This window comes from Dama dama, chromosome 14 (assembly GCF_033118175.1).
Source record: "Dama dama isolate Ldn47 chromosome 14, ASM3311817v1, whole genome shotgun sequence".
Taxonomy (NCBI): Eukaryota; Metazoa; Chordata; class Mammalia; order Artiodactyla; family Cervidae; genus Dama; species Dama dama.
In genome coordinates, this window is record NC_083694.1 from 37,163,777 (window position 1) to 37,189,299 (window position 25,523).

General features: G+C 46.4%; 2 protein-coding genes across 3 annotated transcripts; one reads left to right on the plus strand and one right to left on the minus strand.

Moving 5' to 3' along the window:
- Positions 1-1,204: 1,204 nt before the first annotated feature.
- On the minus strand, positions 1,205-3,799 carry PIGC (phosphatidylinositol glycan anchor biosynthesis class C). 2 transcript variants are annotated; one of them, XM_061160335.1, is made up of 2 exons: positions 3,644-3,799; positions 1,205-2,605 (listed from the first exon to the last, which is right to left on the minus strand). In XM_061160335.1, exon 2 carries the CDS (start codon positions 2,384-2,386, stop codon positions 1,493-1,495), a length of 894 nt encoding a protein of 297 aa, XP_061016318.1. In that variant the 5' UTR covers positions 2,387-2,605; positions 3,644-3,799; the 3' UTR covers positions 1,205-1,492. The 2 variants fall into 2 exon arrangements, with proteins under 2 accessions (XP_061016318.1, XP_061016319.1); XM_061160336.1 differs by lacking the exon at positions 3,644-3,799 and adding an exon at positions 3,424-3,636.
- A 104-nt stretch (positions 3,800-3,903) lies between these two features.
- Positions 3,904-25,185, plus strand: C14H1orf105 (chromosome 14 C1orf105 homolog). Its single transcript, XM_061159771.1, has 9 exons — positions 3,904-3,948; positions 4,745-4,830; positions 8,646-8,736; positions 16,699-16,779; positions 18,834-18,901; positions 21,418-21,485; positions 24,388-24,586; positions 24,869-24,905; positions 25,042-25,185. Exons 1-7 carry the CDS (start codon positions 3,904-3,906, stop codon positions 24,531-24,533), a joined length of 585 nt encoding a protein of 194 aa, XP_061015754.1. The 3' UTR covers positions 24,534-24,586; positions 24,869-24,905; positions 25,042-25,185.
- Positions 25,186-25,523: the final 338 nt, after the last annotated feature.

Genomic DNA, 25,523 nt, shown 5'->3' on the forward strand with positions numbered 1-25,523 from the left:
ATTCAACATACTCACCACTCTCAGACCTCAGCCTCTCCAGCTGCAGCCCATCCATTCTGCGCTCCCGTCCACTGCCAAGAGGTATCAGGCCCTGTGCGCCTGGACATACATCCATCCTTCTACCCACAGATACCTAATCTGAATTGAATCTGCTGCCCCACCCTGCACCCTAATAGCCAACCCACGACACCCCATCCCCTGCCACCTCCCCTCTGAACTACAGCCATGAGACTGAATAGGATCAGGCTTTGGCTAATTCCAAATATCAGATAGTATGACAGAGCTGAACATGACGACACAGGCACGTTAATTCATCCCACTGAGAAGTGCTCTTCAGAGTGATTCAAATCTGTGGAACTTTCTGCTCGCCAACATGGATGCAGTTGCTATGTGAGTTCCCTAAAATTGATCATCAGAAACCCATTCAGATAAGGAAAATAAGACATTAAAAAACAAAAACAATTTTACTAGATGTTTGACAGAAACCAATACAATATTGTAAAGCAATTATCAAAAGTAAATTTAAAAACAATTTATACAACTCTTATTACATTCCACCACTAACCCCTATCTTGTTTCTGATGTGGACTATATAACAATCATGAGCCAATTCTGGTCAGTCAAGGCAGCATGCAGAGTAGTGTAGTGGTTACCTTGTTTGGACAGGACATGCTCTCCCGTTTTCCAGCTGCCATTAGTCACACAAAGCATGCCAGCTCCACTTGCTCAGCCCAGGTATTGCTCATCTGGGCTAAAGGCCTTTGCCACTTTGTCTCCCAAACCAACTTTTGCTTGCTGAAATCCCAAACTACCCTCCAAGACTAAAGCTCAAGTGCTGTCTCCTCTAAATAATATTTCATTACTCCAGCTCTCTTTGCCCTCCAGCCTCTTTGAATTCCCCCAACATTTTGCTTGTGTATTATGATACATCATACTCCCCTTGTAGTTAGTGGCATACAGGCTTCATTAAGAACTAAGTGGAAATACTTAGTCAAGGTTACGTGACCAATTCTGTGATCTTTGGCAACAAAACTGGACATATTACCCAGGGTTCTAGCATTTGAGCTGTAGATAAACAACAGAGCCTGCATTTGGTATACTGAGAAAGGAAGAGAAGTGACTTTACATGCACACACATACACAAATTCTTACTCTCCATGTCCTTACTGTCTGCCTTCTGCTTACAGAAAAATCATGAGACAGCTTGATGTATTGTTATTTTTTTAATACATAGAAACCACACCACTTCATTTGTTACAGAGAAGAATGAGAGGCAATAATTCGAGGGCCCAGGAAGCTTTTTCATCCATAAGATAACAGAAAGGATAATCATCTTCACCGCCCAAGCCTTTTGTTAACATTTTCGTTTGATCTCTGATCTCCCACCTACATCAGCGTGCCACTTCCAGAATGGAACTCTGCCTTCAAATCTTCTACTAGTTGGAAGGCTGGTCTATCAGCCTGTCTTAGCAACGGAATGGAGGTCCCCAACTCAGCTGAGGAACCTGGACAAATCTTCTTTGATTTCAGCCTCATCCCAAGGCCCATGAATGTTTTCTTTAAAAAGCTGCAGGCGAATGAGGTAGAAAGGGCAGAGACATGAGATGGAAACCAGCAGAAGGGCAAAGAGTATGGCTCCCACAGCACTGATGGACAGCAGACCTCCTAAGGCTGAGAATGCAAAGAGCAGTGTGACCCCCACATAGCTGCGGGGCGTACATGCCTTCAGTTTCTTCTGTAACATGGGCCACAGGGCAAAAATCTGGATGGCAAATGTCACCATGATGAAGGCATGGAGGGATCGGGGCAGGCGGGAGGCAAGGCAGACAGAAGCAAAGATGGCCATGTTCAAGGACAGTGTGCTGGATACAATGGCAGCATTGGCGCCATAGTCAAAGAAGATGAGGTGACCTAACAGCATGAAGACTGACATGGCATAGATGGTGTCAGTGCTGACAGACTCTGTCAGGGTCTTCAGCACTGGCGAAAAGCCATATGTGAAAGTAATGAAGACTAGGGCACTCTTCAAGTCAGCCCACCGGGTCCGCCCACTCTTCTTCCGTCCTTCACCTCCGTCAATGAGATCAAACAAAACATAGCCAATCAGTGAAGAAGCCAGGCCAGTCCCAAAAAGCCACTGAGGGGCCAGAAGACCCTCATCCATATACCACCAGATAACCACAAAAACACAGACACTGCACAGCTGCTGTATCACCACACTGGACTCAAACACCACAGCCCAATATTGGTATTTCCGGGCATAGATGTTTTTCCGGAGCTCTTCGAGGAACCTCCGATCCACGTAGTTATCAGGAAAGGGCTGTCGCTCATATAAGACCTTCTGCCACCTGACCTCTTTGGTGTTAGCTACAGGCTGGGCACACATTATCCTTTCGCTCAAACTCAGGTGACTTCAATCTCCCTTGCAGAAGTCCATGTGGTTCTCGTTCTTTTATAAAGTTTTGACGTAAGACTTCTCTGGAAATTCCATGCTGAGTTGTGGTTGATATTGTACTGACCTTCCCTTGCTTTCAAAGGCAGCAACCCAGGCTAGGCCTACAGTAGATGAGTTTGTTCTCTGAGGCAGGACAGTGCAGCCAAGTTCCTACAAAAAGAGAGACTGTGAATCTATGAAAGGTCAAGGGCAGGACTGAGCTAAAATCAAATCAACTTGGTTTGTTAGAAGCCTGAACAAAATATAAATGGTGGCCATCTTATACTATAGATATTTAAATTTCATTTCAGATTTTACATTGTAATTCCTTTTCAGCTGTAACTTATCCAGTGCCTACTATGTGCTGACCTTTGACGCTTCTTCCATTTAATCTCCACCACCTTGCAAGTTAGTATCAGCCCCACTGTATCTAGTAAAAAAGCTGAGATTCAAAGTGCTTAGTTTACTTCAGTTCAAGCTAACTGTGGTAAATACCGGAGCCAGATTCAAACCAAAGTTCTGCCCCAAAGCCTATACCTCTAAACCAGTTCTTAACTCAGGGGTTCACACACCCCTGAGATCTATCGACGGTCTTCAAGACCGTTCAAAAACCCTCCCTGTTAATGCATATTTGTTGCTGTGATTTATGCAAATTTCTAGGACTAGAATCCAAGTTTTTATTGGGTCCTCGAAGGCATCTGTTACTTTAAAAAAGTACAAAAGAACAAAGCTACTGGTCTAAAGAGAAAGGTAAACCTCACAATACAGAAAGACACGAGCTCTATGGTTTGTTTAACCAAAAGCAAAGACTGAAGATTCTTAATCCCTTAACTGAGCTTAACATCCTTTAAAGAGCTATCATCCTACTCATTAACGGCGAGACTCGGGAGGATCGAAGATAATGATCCCCTTTCCACAAAGAGAAAACTAAGAGTCAGAAATACCAAGGTCATCCAGCAAGTCTGAGAAGAAAATTCTTATTGCCCGACCTTATTTCTTCCAAGGAGACCACGGTAGGGTCCGAGGCGCCGAAAAGGGCAACGCCCACCCAAAGGGTGGGGGACAGGGCCGGGTAGGGTGTCCCCGGGGGCGCCCCACTCCCCCTCCTGGGCCTCCCCCGCCCGCCGCCGCCGCCGCCCTTCACCCGCATCGGGCCTGCGGGAGATGGCGGAGGAGGCCCGGAAACACTGACTCCCAATCGGAACCCACCTGCCCGCGAGTTCCTAGGGGTGCGCGGCCGGGGAAGGGCGGCTGCCCGCCTCCTTCCCCATCCGGGGCGCCGGGGTCGCGTCGGTGGCTGAGCACTTCCGGGGCCGCCACAACCTCCGCGGCTAGAGCGCCCTTCCTCAGCCGGTGAGGCCGCGATGTCGCTGCTGCCTCCTCCTGGCCACTTAAGAGGAACTTCCAGTTCCTCTCCCAGGAGGAATGCCCTGAGCTAGGAAAGCTCATCTTCAACAGCGAGACCCGGGATGTGGCATCGTAAGGGCAAGGGAGAGAAGCCAGGCTGGAAGAAGGTTATAAGGGCGACTTGATTGAGCTCCTATTGTGAAGTCAAGCCCTCAGCTAGGGACGTCCCATGCATCCGTGCATCCACTGGACACATACTCAACAAACATCTACAGGTATCATGCACTGTTTCAGGTGCTAGTGATACAGCAGTGAACGGAAGAGACAAGAATTCCTCCCCTCACGGAGATTTCTGTCTTGTGCATTGAGGGGTAAAGTGACGATGTCCTCCTCCTTTCATGGAAGACAAAACTGAGGCTCAGAGAGGTTGTGATTTGTCCAAGGCCACACACTTGGGAAGTGGATTAACTTAGATTAACATCCAATTGTCTATCGCTTAGAAGTGCAGTTCTTTCCTCTGCCGCCTGGAAAGGGAGAGGGTGGAGGGCCCTGTGACTGAAAACAGCCAGACACTTTGAATGGGAGGCTGCTAACTTTCAGCTGAGGTTGTGGAAATATGAGAGGATGCATAAACAGATGGGAGTAATGAAAAAGCAGAGGGAGATAGTAGGACACAAGATGTAGTCGATACAAAAGTCAGAAAACCTAAATCCACTTACTAACTGTGTGACTCAGCAAATCACTCTGACTAAGCTTTGATTTCTTCATCTGTAAATGGAAATAACATTATTTCCTCTTGGCTACTTAAAATGGGAGAGTCAATGGGGTCAAATATGAAACATAAAAAATGTGAAGTGCTGACTGATGTATAGCTGCTATTAGCTTACTTTCATCATCCTAATGATGGAAATGGCCAAGTGAAATACATTCTGCAAAATGATCTCTTTCCATTTTTCCCTCTAGGTTTCTGTTCCAAGGTTTGACAAGATTCCCTGGTTTAGTGAGGCCAGCTTCACGAACAAGCCATTAGTGCTCAGTCTCCCCAAAAGGTAACAGCCCAACCACTGAGAGCAAAGATTTCAAGCAAGGTCTCATGGAAGATGATTTCTTAAGGATTAGGGACAATCATCTGAGGGGCATAGCTGGTCGGTTAAGAGGCTAAGTCAAGTGCTTAAAAACCAGAAAGGAGGACTTGCCCAGCAATCCAGTGCCTTCCAATGAAGGGGGTGCATGTTGGATCCCTGGTTAGGAAACTGAGATCTCACATGCCCCGGGGTGCCACCAAATTGTTTTTTTAATTAACAACAATAAAACGGAAAGGGCCATGGTTTCTAACACAAAAGTGAGCCCTGAGAATTGGCCTGGCTGGAGGAGATAAGACCTCAATTAACTTCCTTCTGTTCCACTACCACTTAGCAATACAAGAAAATTTTGCCCATGGACACTGCCTTTCAAAACACTTCCATCCTCCTCATCATCTTACCTTGTCTCCCTGCTTTCATTTGAACTTTTTAAATTTTAACCATCAAAAGTCTAGAATCATAAATTCTTATCTTCAGAGAGTAGCAACTTCCTGTATTTTAACTTTGAGACAATCTCCTCCAATCTCACCAGTTCTGCCCTTTCAAACAAATGCCTGTGGAACATGTGTCTATCTTTTAAAATTGGGGGATTTCATGTGTAGGGAGTTGCCACTTGAAATAACTGAGTTTACTCATTCCTCTCCCATTTCTGATCCCCTGGTGTGATCCCCAGGTGTTACACTCTCCTCTGAAAGGGGAAATAAAAGGAAGGGTAAGTGTGAGGTTAATGTCAGGGTGAATGGGAAAAACCAGGGAAGACTGGGAGAGGACAGGCGAGGAGCTAAGTTTATAGGTACATCATAGGTGAGAAATTGGCTCCCTGGAATGTAAGGTCATTTGCTGCAAAGATAATATTCTCTGAAAAGAGCCTTTCCTCCTTTTGGTAACTGTCATGTACCCTCCTGCCCATGGATAAATGACTCTGCATGAGAAATATTCCCTCCACATCCCCATTTCAATAACATACACCTTTGCTTCATCTGCTGCCCTTCTTAGAAACCACATTCTCAGTCAGCAGCTAGACAGTTTTGTATATTCTCAGAAGCACCTGTAAAGTGCTTGTTGTATGGGGTTTTTTTTTTCTCATAACTTGGAATATATCTAAACTCTAGCTAATGTCCTAATAGAAAGCAGGCAATCTGAGATTGAATAGACCCAAAGGCTTGTTGACTAAATAAAAACACCAATGACTTAGTTCTTATTAAGAGCTGTTAGCAGTTCAAGGATCAGCATGAGTAATGACAATTTAGCATCTTTTAATTGGGGGCAGGGTACAAACTCATGTGACAGTGGTAGTCAGGTGGTCAGCGTACATGAGTAGAGCTGGCTGAAGGGAACTATAATGAAGGGGAGATCACCTCCCTTCAGGAGAGAAACAGTCAGCCTCTACCCTGGTCAATGCTGCCTGCGGGTATGTGACCCCGTCTGTATTTCCAACAGTAGCAGAAATGTGGATTTCCATGTGAAATGGGTAGTGTCTGACATCTGACTAGGGTAACATCCCGCTATCCCATCCCACCCCACACCTCTTAGACCTACCCCTGCACCCATGAGCAAAGCATCCCTATGCACGGCTCTCTCACCCCCAGCTCCCTTTTGCCTTGATTGTACAAGCCTTTGGTAGGAGGTAGGGAGGGAGCACCGGAGAAGGCAATGGCAACCCGCTCCAGTGTTCTTGCCTGGAAGATCCCTTGGACAGAGGAGCCTGGTGGGCTACAGTCCGTGAGCTCGCAAAGAGTTGGAACATGACTGAGCGACCGAGCACACCCTCAGGGAATGGGGGTGTGAAAAAGGCAGACCAAGAACGCAACTGGGCACTCTCACATGCTGTTCAGTTTCACAGACGGGTCCTGGAGTGTCCCAGGGTCCAGCCAGCTGGGGAGAGAAAGAGTAGTTTTTCCATGCAGCCAGCATGCTTGAGCCAGTTGCAAAGAGAAATAATTTGACATGGTATGGAGCTCTGCCCATGTCTGTTCTGGGAGGACTTCTCAACACCTCTGAAGAGAAATGGTGCTTACCTACTTCACAAGAACTCTAAGAAGACTGGACAGCACCTGTGAGGTGCCCTGACTTTCAGAAGGACAAGATAGGAATGGAAAGTCTTTTGAAAGGATTCTCCAAGTCTCAACAGTTCCTAAGGATTGGAAACCCCTTCTCTGGCCACAGCTCGGAGTTCCAAGCTGTTTATTTCTGAAAAAAACCTTTTCTAGGAACTTGGTTGGGAGGTTCTAAATGTGCTTTAAGTATTACTGAGCTTTGGACAAGCAGTTCCAACACAGAACAGTCTGAAAAAGAGAAAGAAAACTTCAGTGAAATGTACTCAGAGCACCCCTAACTGCGAGTTCTGGACACACACCTGCAGGCTTGGAGGAGGTGAGACCCAGTTCTGAGGGTCACTGCCCACAGACCTCTTCCTTCCAGGAGCTCTCTCTCTCAGGTCGGCCTGACTTGAGGCCAATGTGCTGAAGCCACATCCATCATTCATCTCAAAAGCCCTCACGTCACACTGTGGTCCTGTTTGTTGAACATTCTTGAGCAGTTCTAAAGGGGCCTCTGATCTCTCCTGGTCAGCATTTGGGTATCAAGTTCAAGGCCAGTTGTTCACACGTCAAACACAGAGGTGGTAAAGGAGCTGGATCAGACCCACTTCCCCACTCTCCCAGAGAAATGGTGGGAGAAATAAAACAATAAATGCCTCATGAACACCATGTGCATGACTTTGTTATAAATGAACAATGGACAATGAAATCTTTCCTTATAAAAGAGAAGAGGTGTTCTTGGCAGAACTACCAGCATTCCACGCAAGTTTCCATTTCTTGGAGGCCAGGGAAGGCCCAGGGCTGCACACACAGGCTGCTTACGAGGCCCAGGCCCCCTGCACACCTTGGCTCCTTACAGTGTAATTAAACAACCTACAGGGGCCAGCAGGGTGGGTCACCCTAGGAAGAGAACTCTTGTTATTGCCGTAGCATCTCTGTCTCACCTTCTGCCTGGAACAAAGAAATGTTCCAGAGAAGAGTATAGTTGGAGGGAGATGTACCATGGCAGGAAATGGGTGGATCGTTTTAGGATACAGGAACAGAAGCTCCAAGAAAGCAGGCCAGGTAGGAAAGGACTGCCCTTGTTAAATATCAGTGGCTTGTGTGCAGGCCTTGCCAAGAAGGAGCTCTGGGGTACATTTCACCCATTATCTTTGCTTTTCTGAACAATTTTTTTTTCTTGCTTTGTTTGCACACCCTTCACTGTCTCTGACAACCTACAACTGACATTGGTTAGTTCAAAGAAAGGGATGAACTTCTCTGGTGGTGCAGTGGTAAGAATCTGCCTGCCAATGAGATTCCACGTGCCACAGGGTCACCTAAAGTCTATGTGTCACAGCTACTGAGCTCACGTGCTGCAGCTACTGAAACGCATATGCCTAGAATCTGTGCTCCAAAACAAGAGAAACCACCGCGACGAGAAGCCTGCGCACCACAAGGAGTAGCCCCCACTCGCCACAACTAGAGAAGGCTGACACAAACGCAATTAAGATCCAGTGCAGCCAAAAATAAATTAAAAAAAAAAAATTTAAGATTGAAAAAAAGAAAAACTTAAAGGGCCAGAGAAGCCAGAGTGACTAAAGAGGAGAAATCGTATGGCAGCCCCAAAATGGCCGGGGCCCTCCAGGTTCAGGGTGAGGAGCAACAACTTGGGTGTCCCCCAGGTTCTCTCTGAAGTGCCCAAGGGCCTGACACTTCACACGGGCACCTCCGTTCTAACTTGCTCTTGTTTTGCCTTCTCAGATATCCTCATTCCTCTGCCACTTTTCTGGTTGCATCCAAGAAGGGTATGAATTTGCCAATTTTGTTCCAAGTTCCAGATGTCTTATCTAAGGTACTCAATTATTTTTTAATCAAAAAGAAACCCGAGGCTATAAATAGTTCCAGGCTGACAGAGTATGAATACAAAGTGTATCTTATCTCCCTAACACAGCCCTGAGTCTGGATCATCCTCAGGGTTCAGCAGAGATTCCTTAAATGGAGTGAGTGAACACTGCCCACCCCTGCCCCATCCTGTCCTGAGTATCTTAAGGCTCCCATGCACTAGAACCAAGAATAAAGGCATCAGGTTACAATCATCAAAAAGGGAATCTCCCCCTCCACACACACACACACACACACACACACAAATTTCATATTGAAGGGTCTTCCCTGAGACCTTCAAGGGACTGCTTCTCAGCTTGTGCCCAGAACCAGTCCACCTTTCTGGAGTCTCTAACCCCTTCCCCCCACCCCCATGAAGGCCTCTGTCTCCCACCTAAGACCCCCTAAACCCAGGGAATTTCACATTAAGAACTCCACACCTCTCCTTCACCTCGCGGAAACCTGCCACGACTGGCTGCTGGGGGACACTCCGGGACACTGTGCTGGGGGTGGGGGGAGGTTCCCATATGAGGGGTGCTGGTGCAGCGAGCACCCGCCCCAGGTGGAGAAACACAGAGCACTCCGGGGGATGTGAGCCGCGTCTCCACCTGAAAAATCCCAAGTCACACTCCCAGGGCTGCTAAAGGCGGCATGTGAAGCGCTTGGCAAGGTGCCCTCCGGTCAGGGGATGAACGCTCCCAGGGCCCTCACGTTATGTGGTTGAAAGAGATGAGTGAGTCAGACGCCACCCACACAAATGAGTGGGCGCACAGGCCAGGTACCCAACCGCGGACTCAGAAAGAGCGAAGTCCTGGAGAGGAGGTGGGGGAAAAGGTCACCTGCGGCCTAGGGGAGGGGCAAGGGAAGGATGCGAGAAGCAGTGGCACCTGCACTGGATCTGGAAGATACTATTTCCACCTGAGGAGGAAGGGCCGGGGTTGGGGCGGGGGTGTGGGGTGGCCAAGACTTGGAGCCCGGGCTTGCCGCCAGAGCATCCAGGAATCCGGCCGGCGGGAGCGCGGGCCCGGGTGGGAGGGACCCAAGGAGGCGGGTGGACCCCGCCCAGGCACGAAGGGGACGTTCCAGGTCTACAAGCACGGGAGTGGCGGGGTCAGGGCTGTGCTTGAGAGTCAAGCACGAATCCCCCGAACGCCTTAGGCTGGACGGGCAAATAGGTAAGAGAGGCACGGAGGGGCCTGAGCGGAGACGGCGTTGACCCCTTGGTTGCTGCAATGCCAGCAAGAAGCCTTCCAGTCACTCAGTCTCTGCAGTTCTTCCTGAGACAGGCTCTCCGCTGCCACCGAGCGCCTCCTCTTCGCGGGTTTGCCCTGGGTCTCCGCGCACCGTGCCATCCTAGGCGCTAAGGCTCTAAGGAGGGGGAGGAAAGCATCAGGAGTGAGAGGCCAGGTTTAGGATTTCACGGCTGCAATACTCTTACGTGACCACTAGATGGAAGCCAAGAGTAACAGCTCCCGCGGCCTGCCTTGCAGGCTGAGCCGGGAGGCTGGTTTCTGAGCAGACGTGGGAGGTCACAAGTCCAGGACAGGAGACTCAGGTACTTCACCCACACCCTCACCTTGTCAGAGACTGACCCTCCACCAGCGAGCGTGTGCACGTGCGTGCGCGGCTGTGTAGGCCATACAGGTGTATGGGAGGCAAAATTTTACCTTTGCCGTCTTAGGGTTTGGGGCTGAACTAGAGATTTAAAGGGACAGATTTACGGGAGAAAAAATTATTTACTATAAGTTTTATGTGAAACAGGAGCCTTCATGAGAAAATGAAGGCCCAAAGTAGCAAAATCTGAATGTTTTTTTTTAGTAGGTCTCAAAATAGGCAGTTGTGCAAGAGTAACTAAACTGTGAGGAGGCTGAAGGAGAACAATTATTTTGAAAAGGTCGGTACAGAATTCTCTTGGCTTCACTTCTTGTCCTTGAAGATAAGAACGTTACTTTTCTTCTGGTCATCTTGTATATGCGGTTTTATCTCCTTTTGGGAAGAAAAGGAAGAGGTTAGAGCACTTTTCTTGCATGTGCTGTTTTTACAGAGCATCTTAGCTCAAAACAAGGCTTAGGCCAATGAGGCAGATTTGGGGGAGGCATAGTCTGCCACCCTTCTTAGGGCCCTGGGATCCCTATTCTCTTGGGGCACCCGGCAGATACCTCATATCAGATCTGAATTCAGCGCCCAGAGTTAATGGCGAGCCTGAGGCCTGCATGTGTGTGTGCTGCTCCTTTCTAGAGAGAAAGGAGTGTTCTATCTCATGGGAGTGGAATGTACTATCCCTCTCTTCCTTCCTTCCTCCACACCAGGGACCTGTCAGGAGGCTGTGGTAGCCCTGAGATCCTGTCCCCAGGGCACAGGTGCAAAGGTCCTGCCACCTGGCTCCCTTCCTCCTCATCATCATGGGTCAGAAGGCATCGCTTTGAACATCCACATTCCAAGTGGCCTTTGCTGCCCAGAAGCAGTCCCGGGCCAGGGGCAAGTGTGTGTGTGTCTGGAGCAGGACGCCTGAGTGCCTCACCAGAGAGACAAAGAAGCAGAGGCTCAGGGACAGAAAGACAGGGAGAGGGAGACAAAGAGCAAGAGAGCAGAAGCCAGACACACAGAAGGGTCCGGGGACAACAGACGCCAAAAAGGAATCAAGGGAGGAGAGATGGAGCTCACAGAGAAGAAAAACAGAAAATGAAGACCGAGAGATGAGGCCTGACTGTGTGCCCGTTTAAACACCTGTGGGTCAGCTCTTCACCAGGCCGGGCTTTCACCTGCCTGTGCCAGGCATGCACTCGACTCCTCTGGATTCCGTGAGAGAAGAACGTGACCATGGTAATTGGATAATTGAGGCCAGGAGGTGACTTACTCAGAGCTCACAGCCCAGCAGAGTGAACATGGGGACGATCAGGGAGCCATGGCAGGAGCCCTTTTGCCTGCTTACTGGGTGGGCTGTGACCGAGTCTCCCCCCAGCGCTGCATCATGGAGTGTAAAGTACCGCCCACTCCCTCCATTCCTGCCCCATCCCCATCTGCTCTCCTTGACTGGCTTTGTTGTTCCAGTCTAACGAGTCAGAGGGAAGGGGAGAACATTATTCATGTTGCTTTTGGCAGACTTGTGACAAAAAGCCCTCATTGACAAACACCTTCCAGCAGCAGAGATGTGGCTGGGAACACTATAGGAGGCAATTCCCGTTTTCTGAGAACTCTTATTTCTCTGTCATCGACTCTCAGTTTTTGCAAATTCATGACCCTTCACATACGCTTCATTCCTTTTCCTCTTTGTGTTGATCAAACACGTATAACCACAAATCGAAGCTTTAAAGAACTAACCTGAAATAATGATCTAGATCTAAATAATGATCTAAATAATGAAATGAAAACCAAGTTTAGTAAGTCCGGATGATAGTTACACGGCTGTTGATCATTTCGTGTATGTTTGAAATTTTTCCTAGTGAGCAGTAAGAGTACCTCTTAAACTATGCTCACTTTTGTTCTTTGAGATGGTTGGTATTGTCCGAGAGCAGGGAAATGTATAATTATAATGGTGGCTTTTTGTTTGAATATTGAACATAGTTCTCCTACTGTTACTTTTTGGCTTCTAAGGGCTGCAGGAATCATCATGTCCTGATATGGACACTAAGAGTGCTCTCTGCCCCTGGGAAAGGTAGTCTTTCTTTGACTCTTTACTCAAAGAACTTTCTGGATGGCAGAAACTACATGTATGGACTGCTGGACAAATCTCTTAACCTCTCTGAGCCACAGTTTCCTCACTGTGTCCACTGAAAGGGTGGAAGTAGGTGGTGGTTGATGAGGTGTCTCAGTTAAGGCAAGAGTGAGCAGGAGGAAAGGAAGACAGGTGTGGGGCGAGAAGATAGGAGTCAGGCCTGTCAGTGCCCCTCGAATCATGTTTGTGATGGATATTTTTAAAATCGCCATCTGGTGCTTACATTTTTCAGTTTTTGTTAGGTGGACAGGTGTGTGTCTGAAAGAGCGAGAGACCGAGAGAAGAAGAGGGAAGGAGAGGGAGAAAAAAAATTCTCTTTTTTTTTTCCGTCTAAGATTCAAGGAGGCCCAGCACTTTGGCCACAAGCCAGAGTCCAGGGGCCTCAGCAGACAGTAAGCTCAGATAAGAGGCTGTTCCCAGGTGTGAGATGTGGGGCGCAGGCTTTGGCCCTGGGGGTTGGCTGAGCTCTACATAACCTTGGCCGGGCTCTCCTGTCACCCTGCCGGCTGCTGTCCTGAGGACAGCTGCTCGGGAAATGAGAGCCCCATGGACGTTTCAGAGCCTCTTTCCCTGATGGCTGTGACTCTGCACAGAAGAACACAGAATCCCAAAGAGTCTGCATTGGTGTCTTTATAGACCGGCCAGGCAGGATTGCTCATCACGGCCGCCTCCCACACTGCACATACACCCCTCTACCCCCCAGCCCCCCACCTCCAGGCCCTCGCCTGCCTCTCCAGGTGAGGAGGGATGCAGTGGCTCTTCTGGGGGCAAGGATTGGCTGACAGTGAGTCTCAGGTGGGAATACCGCCACTTTCCTGGCAGAGTGACTGAAGCCACACATCAAAAACTGGTTCTTTCTGTCCCTAGAAAGCGTGGGCAGGATGAGAGTTGGCCTCTGGCCTTTTGGCCATAGAGACCAGCAGCGGCAGCAGCAGCAGGGGACTGGGAGGCCCAGAGCGTTTCAGGGATCGCCCAGTCAAGCCTTTCAGCGCCAGGTCTGGAACCGAGCAATTTGCCTTCCAGCCTTGGCTTTTCTAAGAACCTTGTGTCCATGAATTGGTTGCACACAAACGTCCTGTAATGTTCCCCTGAAGAAAGTGCTATTACAATAATGATCTTTGCACACATCTGTCTTGTGTTCTAGAGATTTATGGACATACATGTATGCTAGTCATGTCTATATACCTGATAGTTTAAAATGCTTACACTGACTCATTCATTCAACCAACATGTGTTGAATGCCTACTGTGTGCGAGACAGTAGGTTCTAGATTCCAGTACTACTTTGGGTCAGTGGTGATTATTAGTACTTCCATTTGAAACTTGTATTTGTCACCGTATGTGTTTGATCGACATGAAACAGGAGGAGGACTTAGGAGATGCAGGATAGTTGCCCTAGTGATCACAAGCTGTCAAAACTTGGGAGTCAATGAGAAGGAAATAATAAAAAGAGTTCTCTGTGGTGAGAAGATTGAAAATCAGCCTCTTATATATCCAAAGATGTGTGAGATACATTCTTGCTCTTAGGAGGAAACAAACATGCTAAAAAGAAAACAGAATAACAGCACAAATTGCAACAAGAGTTATACGAAATCCCTGATGCAATCTGAGAGGCAGACACCCAGGTAAGGGAGTCAGGAGAAAGACTTTCTGAGAAAGAAAGGTCTAAGCTAGATTGTACAGGATAAGGAGTTGCCAAAGCCACATCAAACAATATATATGACATGTTTTTCCCTCAAATTCCCAAGCATGACAGTCCTCACAGTGTGGGACTCAGGTCACAGGTCCAGATGTTAAATTAGCAAGCTCTTGCCGGGCACCTGGTATGCTTGTTGCTTGATTCGAATGAGTCCTGTGACTCCAATCCCGGCGGGCTCTAGTGTTTTCTTCTGCAGACACCAGAAGTCTACAAGAGGGGCAGAATCAACTGCAGGAAACACAAGCACCTGCTTCTAACTCTACTGAAAACAAACCTGCTGAGGACCCTCCCACCCCACCTCCGCCCATCCACATCTTCCTCGTCCTTTCAGACCAAGCACAGATGCCACTTTCAGAAGCCCCTGCTGAGTCCTTCAAGGGGACACAGTCCCTCTCTTTGCTGAAGGCCCAGAAGTACCCTTGCTTCTTCAGTGATGCCTAGCACATCCAGCCTTGAATCGCAGTTTCAGAGAGGTGTCTTAGTCTCAGAACTCAAAAGACATGACGGACAGGGGGAGAAGCCTGGGCCCCAGGAGGTCCCATGCCCAGGATATCTGGGAAGAGAAGGTAGAAGCTTGAATGGGCACAGAAGAGCAGAGGAGTCAGCCCAGGGTTGGGGTGAGGGTTTGCGGGGGGTCCTCTCCAGCCTCTTCTCACCCCTCCCTCCTCCCACACACAACTGGCCATTCCAGGCTGTCCTCACTTACCTGAAGTGGATTTGCCAGGTCTTTCTTCCAAGTCACTGCGCAGTGTTCCTAGGTTGGAGCACCGCCCGCTCTCCTTGCTCACCACCTCCAGCACCCACCTGCCTGTCCTTTCAACCCGCCTCAGAGCTTTCTCGTGACGCCCCACCCCCACCAGGGGAGCTCAGGCCTCCTTTTTGCTCCCGTGGCCTCAGCGTCTTTCTGCCTTCAACACTGGCACGCGTCTTGGTACCCAAACACTGGGTGCTGAGCAGGTTGTGGTCAGAAATGGTTTCTTCTTTATCTCCACATCCTCAGTACCTGGGGTTCCCTGGTGGCTCAGGTGGTAAAGAATCTGCCTGTAATACAGAAAACCCGGGTTCAATCCCTGGGTCAGGAAGATCCCCTGGAGGAGGGAATGGCAACCCACTCCAGCATTAATGAATGGACGAATACATGAGTCTGTATTCTTCCCTGGTCTTCCTTTAGGCCAGAAACCTCTTATTCATCTTTGTGACCCCATCTCAGCGCCCTCCACGCGGTGGCGTCACAATGAAGGTTTGTGGCTGAATGAATGGATTAAGTCATTTCCAGTCATGCTTTCACATGCCAACCCACAGTGTGGGAATACTGACTGTTTGAAAATGGACTATAAACATGAAATGTATTTTAAATATTTGTCAGAAGAATCCAACATGGTGCATACTTTACAGTCCTCAGACCCCTCGTAATGCCTCACCCAAGCGTATCTCATGGAACAGTCCGGTAAAGGTCACCTTAGGGGCACGCCGCAGGCACACCCCTGCCACACAGGTATATCCCCATCTTCCTGTTCTGCACACCTGTCTGGACAGCAGGAACGTGTCACCTGCGGTGACAGATCACCAGGTCAATCAAATGAAAGAAAAGCCTTCAGTTTGCGGTAACTGTCTGCTTGTCTCTGTGCCCCTCCTCTCCCCTGTATCTACGCTTCCTAAGACTCTATCTCAGGACTCTGGTGTCAGTGTGAACAGGAAAGGGTAAGAGAGAATCCCTACACGGGATGCTAACCTCAAGTTGCCATCTGTTCCCTAACCAAGCTTTCACCGGCTATGCAAATGAGAAGCCTGCGTTTCAGGTGGAAATGCACCGAAGCCCACCCTTTCCCCTTTCGGCAGAAGTGGAGTCCGAAAGAAAGCAGTGTTTACAGTGAGCAGACGGGTGGCCCCAACTCTCTCTCTGCTGGTGGTTTCTTTGCCTCTCTCCTCTGGGGAGGGACGGGGCTCAGGACCCACACACCGGTTCTGCCCAGGTCTTGATCGCGGCTCTTGGGTGGTGCAGAAGGGCCACGTGGTAGCAGGCAGTGTACGCTTGAAAGCTGACATCGCCCCAGAGTGAAGGCCTGACAAGAGAGGATAGGATTTCAGAGGGACTAGAGAAAGCAGATTTGCAGCAGAGAAGTCTTCTCAGGCCATCAGAGGTCCTCAACTAGTCAAGATGGTGGGACTTGTGTATGAAATATAGAAAGTGTCACCTATGAGAGAGAAAAGCCCCTCACACTGAAAAGAGGGACCTCACTGGATTTCAGCCCCCAGGCCCACCCTGCCCCACCCCAACCCCTGCCACTGTCTTACGCCTGTGCCGCTGTATGCCCACGCCCAAGGCCACTGTTTAGTCTGTGGCTCACCCCCTTCAGTCTAAACCCTGTCTGAGTCTAACATCCATCCTGGGCACAGCTGGGACCAGAGTGTTCATCTCTCTTTTGTGGCAGAAGTAACTGTTACTCCTCCCACCCCCCACCCGTTCCCCACTTCTTTGCCACCCAGGTTCCTCACCTCTGTCTCTGTCTCTCCCTGCAGGCTGGGTGGAACCAGAACCAGAACGACCCCACACTGATCAGAAACAAGCAGCTATGCCCCACGTGTCGAGATGTGAAGATGGTAGGTGAGGGGATGGCAGGTGTGGGCATGGGTGTCCCCAGGGCACAGCATTACGCCTTCCGCACCAAAGCCCAGCAGAGAGACCAGGACAGAGCCTGGCAGGAAGGGCCACAGATGGGCAGCTGCTATCCTGGGAGCAGCATCACCTTACATGGTAAACCTCCCCATTTGCAACAGACCACAGGCTTGAACCAGAGGGGAAGAGAGGAGTTGAGCTGCTTTGCTTGGACTCAGGTGACTGCCCTACAGAGGTGCCGGAGGTTATGGAGCCTCTTTTCTGCCTTAACATGTCTCCAACACAACACTCCAGCATCACAGCCATGAAACAAGCAGCTTCATCCTGGGCTTTGTCATACATTCAGTCATGGCCTCAGTGGTGGTGGAGCTGGGGAGAGAATCTCTGGTACTTCCTGGCTACAGGTGGTTGTTTGTTACTGGTGGTGGGGAATGGTGGGTGGGGGGAGTTTTAGGAAAGGAAAGGCTATCAAGGGAATGTGGGCACCTCAAGAACAAAGCTCTGATACCTGAGTTGCTAAAGAAAGAGGTGTGTTTCAGGAGGGAGGCTGTACGTGTTGAAATTAAGACTTGGGTCAGTGTAGGAATCAGGGTTAGGGGCCTTCAGAGAAAGCATCAGGCTTGGATTGAAGGTTAATTTAGTTGAATGGTTAGGTTTGGGAAGCATCTCTTCAATTCTGATCCTCCTTTGACTCAGGGAGGATGGTGAGGCTAGTTGTGCAGAAACAGGAAAGGGGCAAGGAGTAGAAGAGAAACAAGAGGCATGAGAGAGGCCCCTTTGATGAGTTCACAGTGAAAATGCTTCCACCAAGCAAGTGTTTCTCTGGGTTTTGTGAGTTTGTTGTATGGGATTTGGAAGTGTCACTGAAACTACCAACAAAGATGTACCTGGATGTTACAACCTCCATTCACATTCTGCATAATTAGGATCACAGTGTTCAATATCAGTATTGGCTGGGGGCTGGGAAATTGGGATTGGAATTTCTCCTGGTCTTATTTGTGGAATCACTTGTGTCTATGTTTAGAAGGCCCTGACCCCAGGCCTAAGCGGGCCTTGGCCAGTTGGCTCCCTGGGGACCTCAGCAGCTGTTCTCTCTCTCAAGACCTCTTTTCTGACCTTCACTTTTGCCCAGACCAGCCCTGAGTGGAAGCACACAGCATGGTTTTATCGGAATGCGCAAAGGAAGGGCCTCAGATGCAAAAGTGCCCAAGGGCCCTTCCCTATTGCTGCCAGAACTGGGGTTCGCAGAGCCTAGGGGAAATGAAAAGAGGTTAGAAAACAAGTGCGAAATACTCTTAGCTCACTGTGTATAGTAGCAGCTCCACTTCCTTCTCGGCGGGGACGGGGGTGGGGTAGAGTGGAGATGCTGGGAAGGTATAAAAAGACTCCTAGGAGACGTGGGTCCAATCCCTGGTCAGGAACTGAGATCATGCATGCCATGGGGAAGGGCCAAAAAAGGCAAGGCACTTCCTCAACTTGATGTAGGGTGTCTACCAAAACCCACAGCTAACATCAGACTTAGTGAGGAAGGACTGGGTATTTTCCCCTGAGATCAGGGGCAGACCTGGATATGTACTCTTGCCTTTTCTGTTCACCATTGAGTGTTCATTCTAGTCAGGAAAATTAAGGCAAGAAAAAGAAACTGAAATTAGAATAAAAGAAATTAAAATTATGAAAACATAAAACCATATTTCAAATGATGTGATTTTATATCTAGAAAACCCTAAGGGATCCACAAAACATTTACTAGAGCTAATAAATGAGTACAGCAAAGTTATAGGACACAAGATCTGTGTACAAAAACTAATTTTATTTCTAGGTATTAGCAATGAACAATCCAAAAATGAAATAAAGAGAACTATTCCACTTATAATAGCAGCAAAAAATGAAAATAGGAATAAATTCAATAAGAGAAAGGAGAAAATGATATATGAATGACTCATATTAAATGCAACTTGAGTTTGCTAAGATGGTATGTTATTTCTGTAACTTAGAGTGCAGTTTTGGGAATTGTTCTACATGAGACTTTCTTCCATAGGTGCAACCAAAAACTCTGATAATCCCAGATGATCTGAAACTATCCTTTGCAAATATTATGAATCATAGGTAAGTTAAAGATTTAAATCAGGACACAGATTTATATCTGGTTATATTCATTTGGGGACATAGGATAGTGGGTTGAGAAATATAATAAGTAAAATGTTTAGGAATGCATAAGCAATGAGTTTCTTGAGTGGTTTCATTTTCTGGTTAAACTATTAATACACAGTTAAACCAAAAAATAGTTGTTTTTACCTTATTCCCTAAACAACTAATAAAACTACTGTACCAACTGTAATCTTCCTTTCTACCTTCATAGGACCTGTACAAGGCATAGAATAGATTTGTTTAATAACTTAGAACTAAACACAAATTTTCCATGTAGATGACATATCTAATTCATAAGATATGAAAGATTATACATCATTTCTCTTGGGACTGGGACAGCCTCTGATATGTTGCAGTGACTAAAATTACTGTTATCCGTTCCTTTTGTTGTCATTTGCTGCTTTCTTACCAAGATCAAATATATCAGAAATAAAGTCCCGTCAAAGTTTGATTAGTTGGATTTCGGGATTTTTTCTGCATATTACTACCAGACAGGGAAGAAGAATTCAGTTTTCATTAAAAAAAAAAAAACTCAAAACATGGAGTCACCCTGGATAAGGCACCAAGATAAGTGGATTTGCCTTGCAGTAGATGGTTGAAATGTAAGCCTACAGTGACCCTTACATATCCAAGAAGTTATATGTGATCTAATGACAATCATTAACTTGTTTCCTCTACAGAGAGCAATGATGTGGGAAAATAAATAGGCCCTTTTGTAACCTAGGATGGACAGTAGTAGATGTTATATTTCTCTGTATGAGTTCAGGGCCATTTGTACAAACTAAGATGTGGATTCAGATGCATCAAAACCATGTACTGGCCCAAGTAGACATGGTGGTGGAGGAAATGGGCATTTGAATGTGACAGGCTCCAGCACTGACATTGCACCAACTCTATACTTAATAAGTGCTCTTAGATCACAATAAATGTAACTCTCATAAATATTCTTTACAGATTTTAAATGGAAAATTGAAAAACTCAGGAATTTCTGAGCTAAAGTTCATTCTTCTATGAAAGAGATTTTTGAAAAGTTTTGACCCAATTTATTTATCTTGTATATTTGGTACTTTAAAGAAAGTCTCAAATCCTGAGTCATTTAATTAAAAAAAAAAAAAAAAAACAAGGTCTTCTTCCTTTAAAGCTTAGAGTGAAGACTAAACCAATTCTAAAATCATGTCAATCCCAGTAGTATTAGATTGGTCATTTTTAGTTTTTAGTAAAATGAAGGAAAACACCCTACTCTGTTTGAGATTGAGCTTGTGTGACTATAAAGTAAGATCCTGGTTCTGTTTTTAGCTTATAATTTCTCTCCTCACAGTCTCTAAGTATCACTACACATATAGGCTGATGGAATTGCCTTTATTGAAATACTTTTAAGAGACTTCAATTATAGTCATTGTGGGAATTAAATGATGTTTGTTGATTGGAAGGAATGAAGGAAAGAGAGAAGGGAGAAAGGAAAAGACAGGAGAAATAAGTATAAGGAGATAGATATATATTTGTTGTATTATAGTGTAGACAGTTCTTAAACTATTGTCTTACAAACACCACCTTCTTGTTTGCCAAAAATGGGCAATTAAAGGTATTTTTCTTTTTCTTAGTCCCAGTGAATCCTCCAATGGCGATTTAATAAAATTAACTGGCTGGATTGGCCGTATTTTTAGTAGCAAAGTTAAAATAATCTTGAAAAATCTTTGTTGAAATAGATACCAGGAAATGAATGTAGAGGTGTAGTTTGCCCATCCAAGTTTACAGATTGGTCAATCTTTAAAAGTAAAACAACTTAAAATAATGTAGAAATAGTTTGGGGCTTCCCTGATGGGTCAGTGGGTAAAGAATCTGCCTGCCAGTGCAGGAGATGCCAGAGATGTGGGTTTGATCCGTGGGTCAGGAAGATCCCCTGCAGAAGGAAATGGGAACCCACTCCAGTATTCTGCATGGAAAATTCCATGGACAGAGGAGCCTGGTGTCTACCGTCCATGGGGTTGCAAAGAGTTGGACACGACTGAGCAATTGAGCACCTTTTGGTTGAGAGTCACTTCCAATCTTAGCTTCCAGGAAAAAATAGGCAGTGGTCAAGACATTTTCTCCAAGATTGGAAGATTGTAATAAAATATGCTCAATTTTGCACTTGAAAGGTAGATTGGAAGTGTTGTTATGTTTATTCTTAAGAACTGGAGGATTCTTTCCTTAATCCCTTCTGTTTTCAGACTGTACATGTTCTGACAGTGAAATAAAATACTTTTTAAAATGCAGCTTTTATCAAAATCCATGAAAATAGCCTTAAGTAAAAAGAGCTTCTGAAGTAGTGGTCTTTGACCAGTCATCTCACACTGTAGCCAGGTGGTCTGAACACCAAGTTAGCAGGTGCTGGGTTTGAGAGCCCATCTGTATTTTAAAATTTATAAAGACAGATTCCTTTCTGCCAAGCCCTAGCCAAATCACTAATGTGTATTCTTGCTTCTTCCTATCAGAATGATGAGTCTCCATCTGCCAAAAGCCCAGACTGTACCCAAACGTTCTCGTGATGACATCCTAACAGGTTTGCCTTCTTTTGGGGTACTTGCAGGGGGAAACATACCACCCTCATGGTAACAAAATGAGAAGTTTACTGCCTAAGATAATCTCTGAATTTTTTGAACGAATTCCCGTTCTCCATCCCTTCTCTTTCACGTGCTGCTTGTTGACCTGCTTCAGTGGGGCACAGCCCTCCCTTCCCTCCAGCCCTCCCCGTCCCCTCTTCAGCCCTCACTTGGCCTTGTCCCTGGTGTGTTCCTTCCCAGGTCCTGTCTCCATGCCACGTGGCTCCGCCCAATTTAAAGAGCCCCCTAATCCACTTGCTGAAGAATGTCTATAGATAATTCCCTTCTCAGGCAGTCCTAACAGCCCCAATTAAGGGGAGAAAGGCTGTATGTCCCCACACCTCTGCAATGGCCTTACCAACCCCGAGCCCTCCCTCCCACAGGCTCCTTGGAACACCTGTCTTCTCCTGGCAGCTGCCCAGTGCTATTCTTACATTCACTCACTGGTAATAGAATAATAGGATAGCAACTCTATCTCTGGCTTCAGCATTGACATAAGTCTTATCTTTCAGAGAAACCAATACAGAGCTGATGAAGGGGGGTGGGTCATTCTTTGGAGTGATGTAATTTAAGGGTTTGATGCAGCAGAGGCTGTCACTTTATGTCTGTATTTTCATCTGCTCCCAGATTACCTGAAGCCACTTTCAGTTTTTCTTTTGATACACACAGTAAGGAAAATCAAGATCACTTTCTTTACCTCATACTGATGGGAAAGTCTAAGCTCTGTCCTGGGAGGTTGCAGGGGAGTTAGAGCCAGAATTGAACTGAGAAGACATCAGAAAGGAAATTTGAGGACAGAAGGGGTATCTTGAAGGAGTGTCAAAAGGGAGGACTGGAGACTAAGGGGACAGCTGAGGTTAGGAGATTTCCACTCTAGTGGATCTCCAATCCCTTCTTACATATACAGAAATATTGGCCTCTCTCCTGCCTGTCATTTAGCCAAAGTGGACTGAAGAGCCAAGAGTTAAGTGCATCCTTCATGAAAGTTCCCCCATCTGCCTGCAACCACCTCATTCTCTTGAAACCTCGTGAGTGCTAGGTGAATGAATGCATGCGAGGCTGGTTTCAGGGTTCTGTCTTACCAGCCGCACATTCATTTTGAATTTCCCTTAAGCCTGGATTTTTTTCAGGTCTGCCTCACAAAGGATGAAACCTACATGTGCGCACACACTCACATATACTTACATGCCCTTCCCTAAGCAAAAATATTTATTTTCTGATTTTACAGCACAATGTGATAAGATACTTCTCATGAATTTATTAACCCTGGGGATATATTTTCAACTACCAATATAAGAGCTAGACTCAATGAACGTAGATCACATTAAGTTCTCAATAGATGTGGTTCTTGCCCATTGTATTCATCCAAGAACCACAGTCTTGGAGGTAGGACTTCAGAGAGTGCTTTTAGAGCTGAGACTTGGTAGATTGATAGTTGATTCCAGTTGCAACCCTTCTGAGCTGAGCTTTGCTCTTGTGTATGCTTTCTGAGGTTAAAAAAAAAGGTGCCTAGGAGCAGAGAGACCTGGGTTTAGATCCTGCTTGCTAGACAGGTTTAGCTATCTTGTTGAAACTCTCTGGGTCTCTATGTTTCCACCTTTAAAACCAGAGAAGCATTTTGCCCACTCCCACCCCTGAGAGCCAGACACTTAGTACCAGCAGGCTTCACTTTTGATCGGCCCAGAAAAGCTGCTGACGCTGCCCCAGCCCCACTGGTTTATACAGCTTAGACGTGTCCCTGTGGACATGCTGCAAATACCAAATGGCTGAGTCATCCCAGAAAACATCACTGCCAATGACTGCCCAACTCATTTTGTTGATCATGACAGTAATTCCTAGTATTTTTCTGGATTCAGCTAAATTTCATAGGTCCTCAATAATTACTAGTGAGAACTAAGTAAATGAAAAGAGCCTATCTCTATTAAGTGATGGGATTTCTTCATCTTGACTTTGGCCTTGAGTCCAGAGTTCCATAAGACTCACAAGCTCTTGTCCATAAACACTGGTACAGCTGCTAACCACCTGACTTAAGTCTACCACCTGGGCTGGTCTACCACTCCACCAGGGCTAAGATGTGACACCAAGGGTTAGGATTAAGGAGATCTGGCTTCTGATTCTTAGTTTATCATGACCCTATACCTCGGCTTCCTCTTCATTACAGTCATGACACTGAACTGGTTTGTGATCTTCTGACATCTCTTAGCTGTCATTCACCTGGATCAAGGAGCTTTTCCAGGGAATGCAGGACACCAGTTCCCTTAGTCATTCAGTGACTTCCAGTGAGAATATGCTATTTTAGGCACTGATGTACTCTCCTTCACAATGAGTGTTCACAAAAATTTTGAAGAAACCAACTATCTGTAAATAAACTGATAACCAAAGAAGAGGTCAGGATGGTAAGCATTTTAAGGAGCCCTAAAATAAGTTATTTAATAAAATGAAGGTTCCTTTTGAAATACAAGTGCATTTCCCCTACTGTAGGCTTTCGTAAGATCACGTTTGTTTATTTGAAGAGCAGAACCACACATGTGTCCCTGAAAAGTCTTCTGAGGATTGTATCCTCTTTTCCCTTTAACTCATGTTACAACTGCAGTTGCACTTTCTCTTCATTTATAATTTAATTGGCAGTCTCTCTGAATATTTGAGTTTCGTTTCTAAACACTCTTTTCTGACCTCTTTCACCAAGATATGTAAAAGCTTAAGTGTGGTAGGGTAAGATGGTTCTGTTAGAGAGGATTTTCATGTGAATCTTGAATCTATTTTATAAGGTTGAGAACTCCTTGGTGACACTGGTTATTTTGAGTGTATTTTAAAAATAGAATCTAAGGAGCCCTTTTCCTTCCTTCTTGCTCTGTTCTCCAGAGAATGTTCACTACAGACTGCCCATTCTGGGCCCCAGGACAGCTGTCTTCCACGGACTGCTGTCAGATGCCTACGAAACCCTGAAAGAGACACAACTCTCTTCCTTGCCCAGAAAAGAACCAGTGGGCAAAGCAGTGAGTCAGTGAGTGGTGGGAACTCATCACCTTCCAGATGCTGAGAGAGAAAGCCACCTCACCAAGTGAGTTTCTGACACTAGTGCCTTCACATCACTTCCTCTTAGTATGAAAAAGGTGACTCAATTTTGCCTTCCTAACCATTGTTAAAATTCTAGTTCTTACCATTATCTTCTCATTTCTCCTAAAGATAAAATAGTTTAATAGACATGATTATAAACCTGTGATGATTAAAAGGGAACATTTTGAGTGTCATTCATTTTATTTTGCTAAAGAGTCTCTATAATAGACAACAGTTTTCTGTGTCTAAGACATGAATTTTCTGTGAAAATCATTTCTTCTTTCAGGACAGAGGGCCGGAGATGGTTCCAGGAGGTCAGCATGGTAAGAATAAAAGAGAGAAATGGTGGTCACCCTTCTGTCCTTATTTCAGTCAGTTAACTCTGATAGATGACAGAGGTTACTGGATTGCAGTAACTGGTAAATGGTAGGTGAAAGTTGTGTGTTCATGTCACATTAGGCTCATGGCTACCCAGGGCTTCCCTGGTGGCTCAGGTGGTAAAGAATGTGCCTGCAATGTGGGAGACCAGTGTTCGATCCCTGGGTTGGGAAGATCCCCTGGAGAAAGGAATGGCTACCCACTCCAGTATTCTTGCCTGGAGAAATTCCATGGACAGAGGAGCCTCGTAGGCTCAGTCCCATGGGATCACAAAGAGTTGGACATAGGTGAGTGACTAACACTTTCACTTTTTTCACTTTTACTCTTGAGGACAGAAAAAGTATTTGTCTTGCCTTCCTCATGTAACCTCCATTAGTGTCTGGAATGTAACGGATGTTCATCTCATCTGTGTTCAGTCAAATTCAAATCAAATGCTTCTATTCTGTAGTTTGGTTACTTTGATTTGAGGATGTATATCCAACTCTGTCACAGTCCCTGTGTGTGAGACAAAGGAAAATTCTAGGCTTGTAATATTATATTTGTGGGCACATATTCTCCATGCC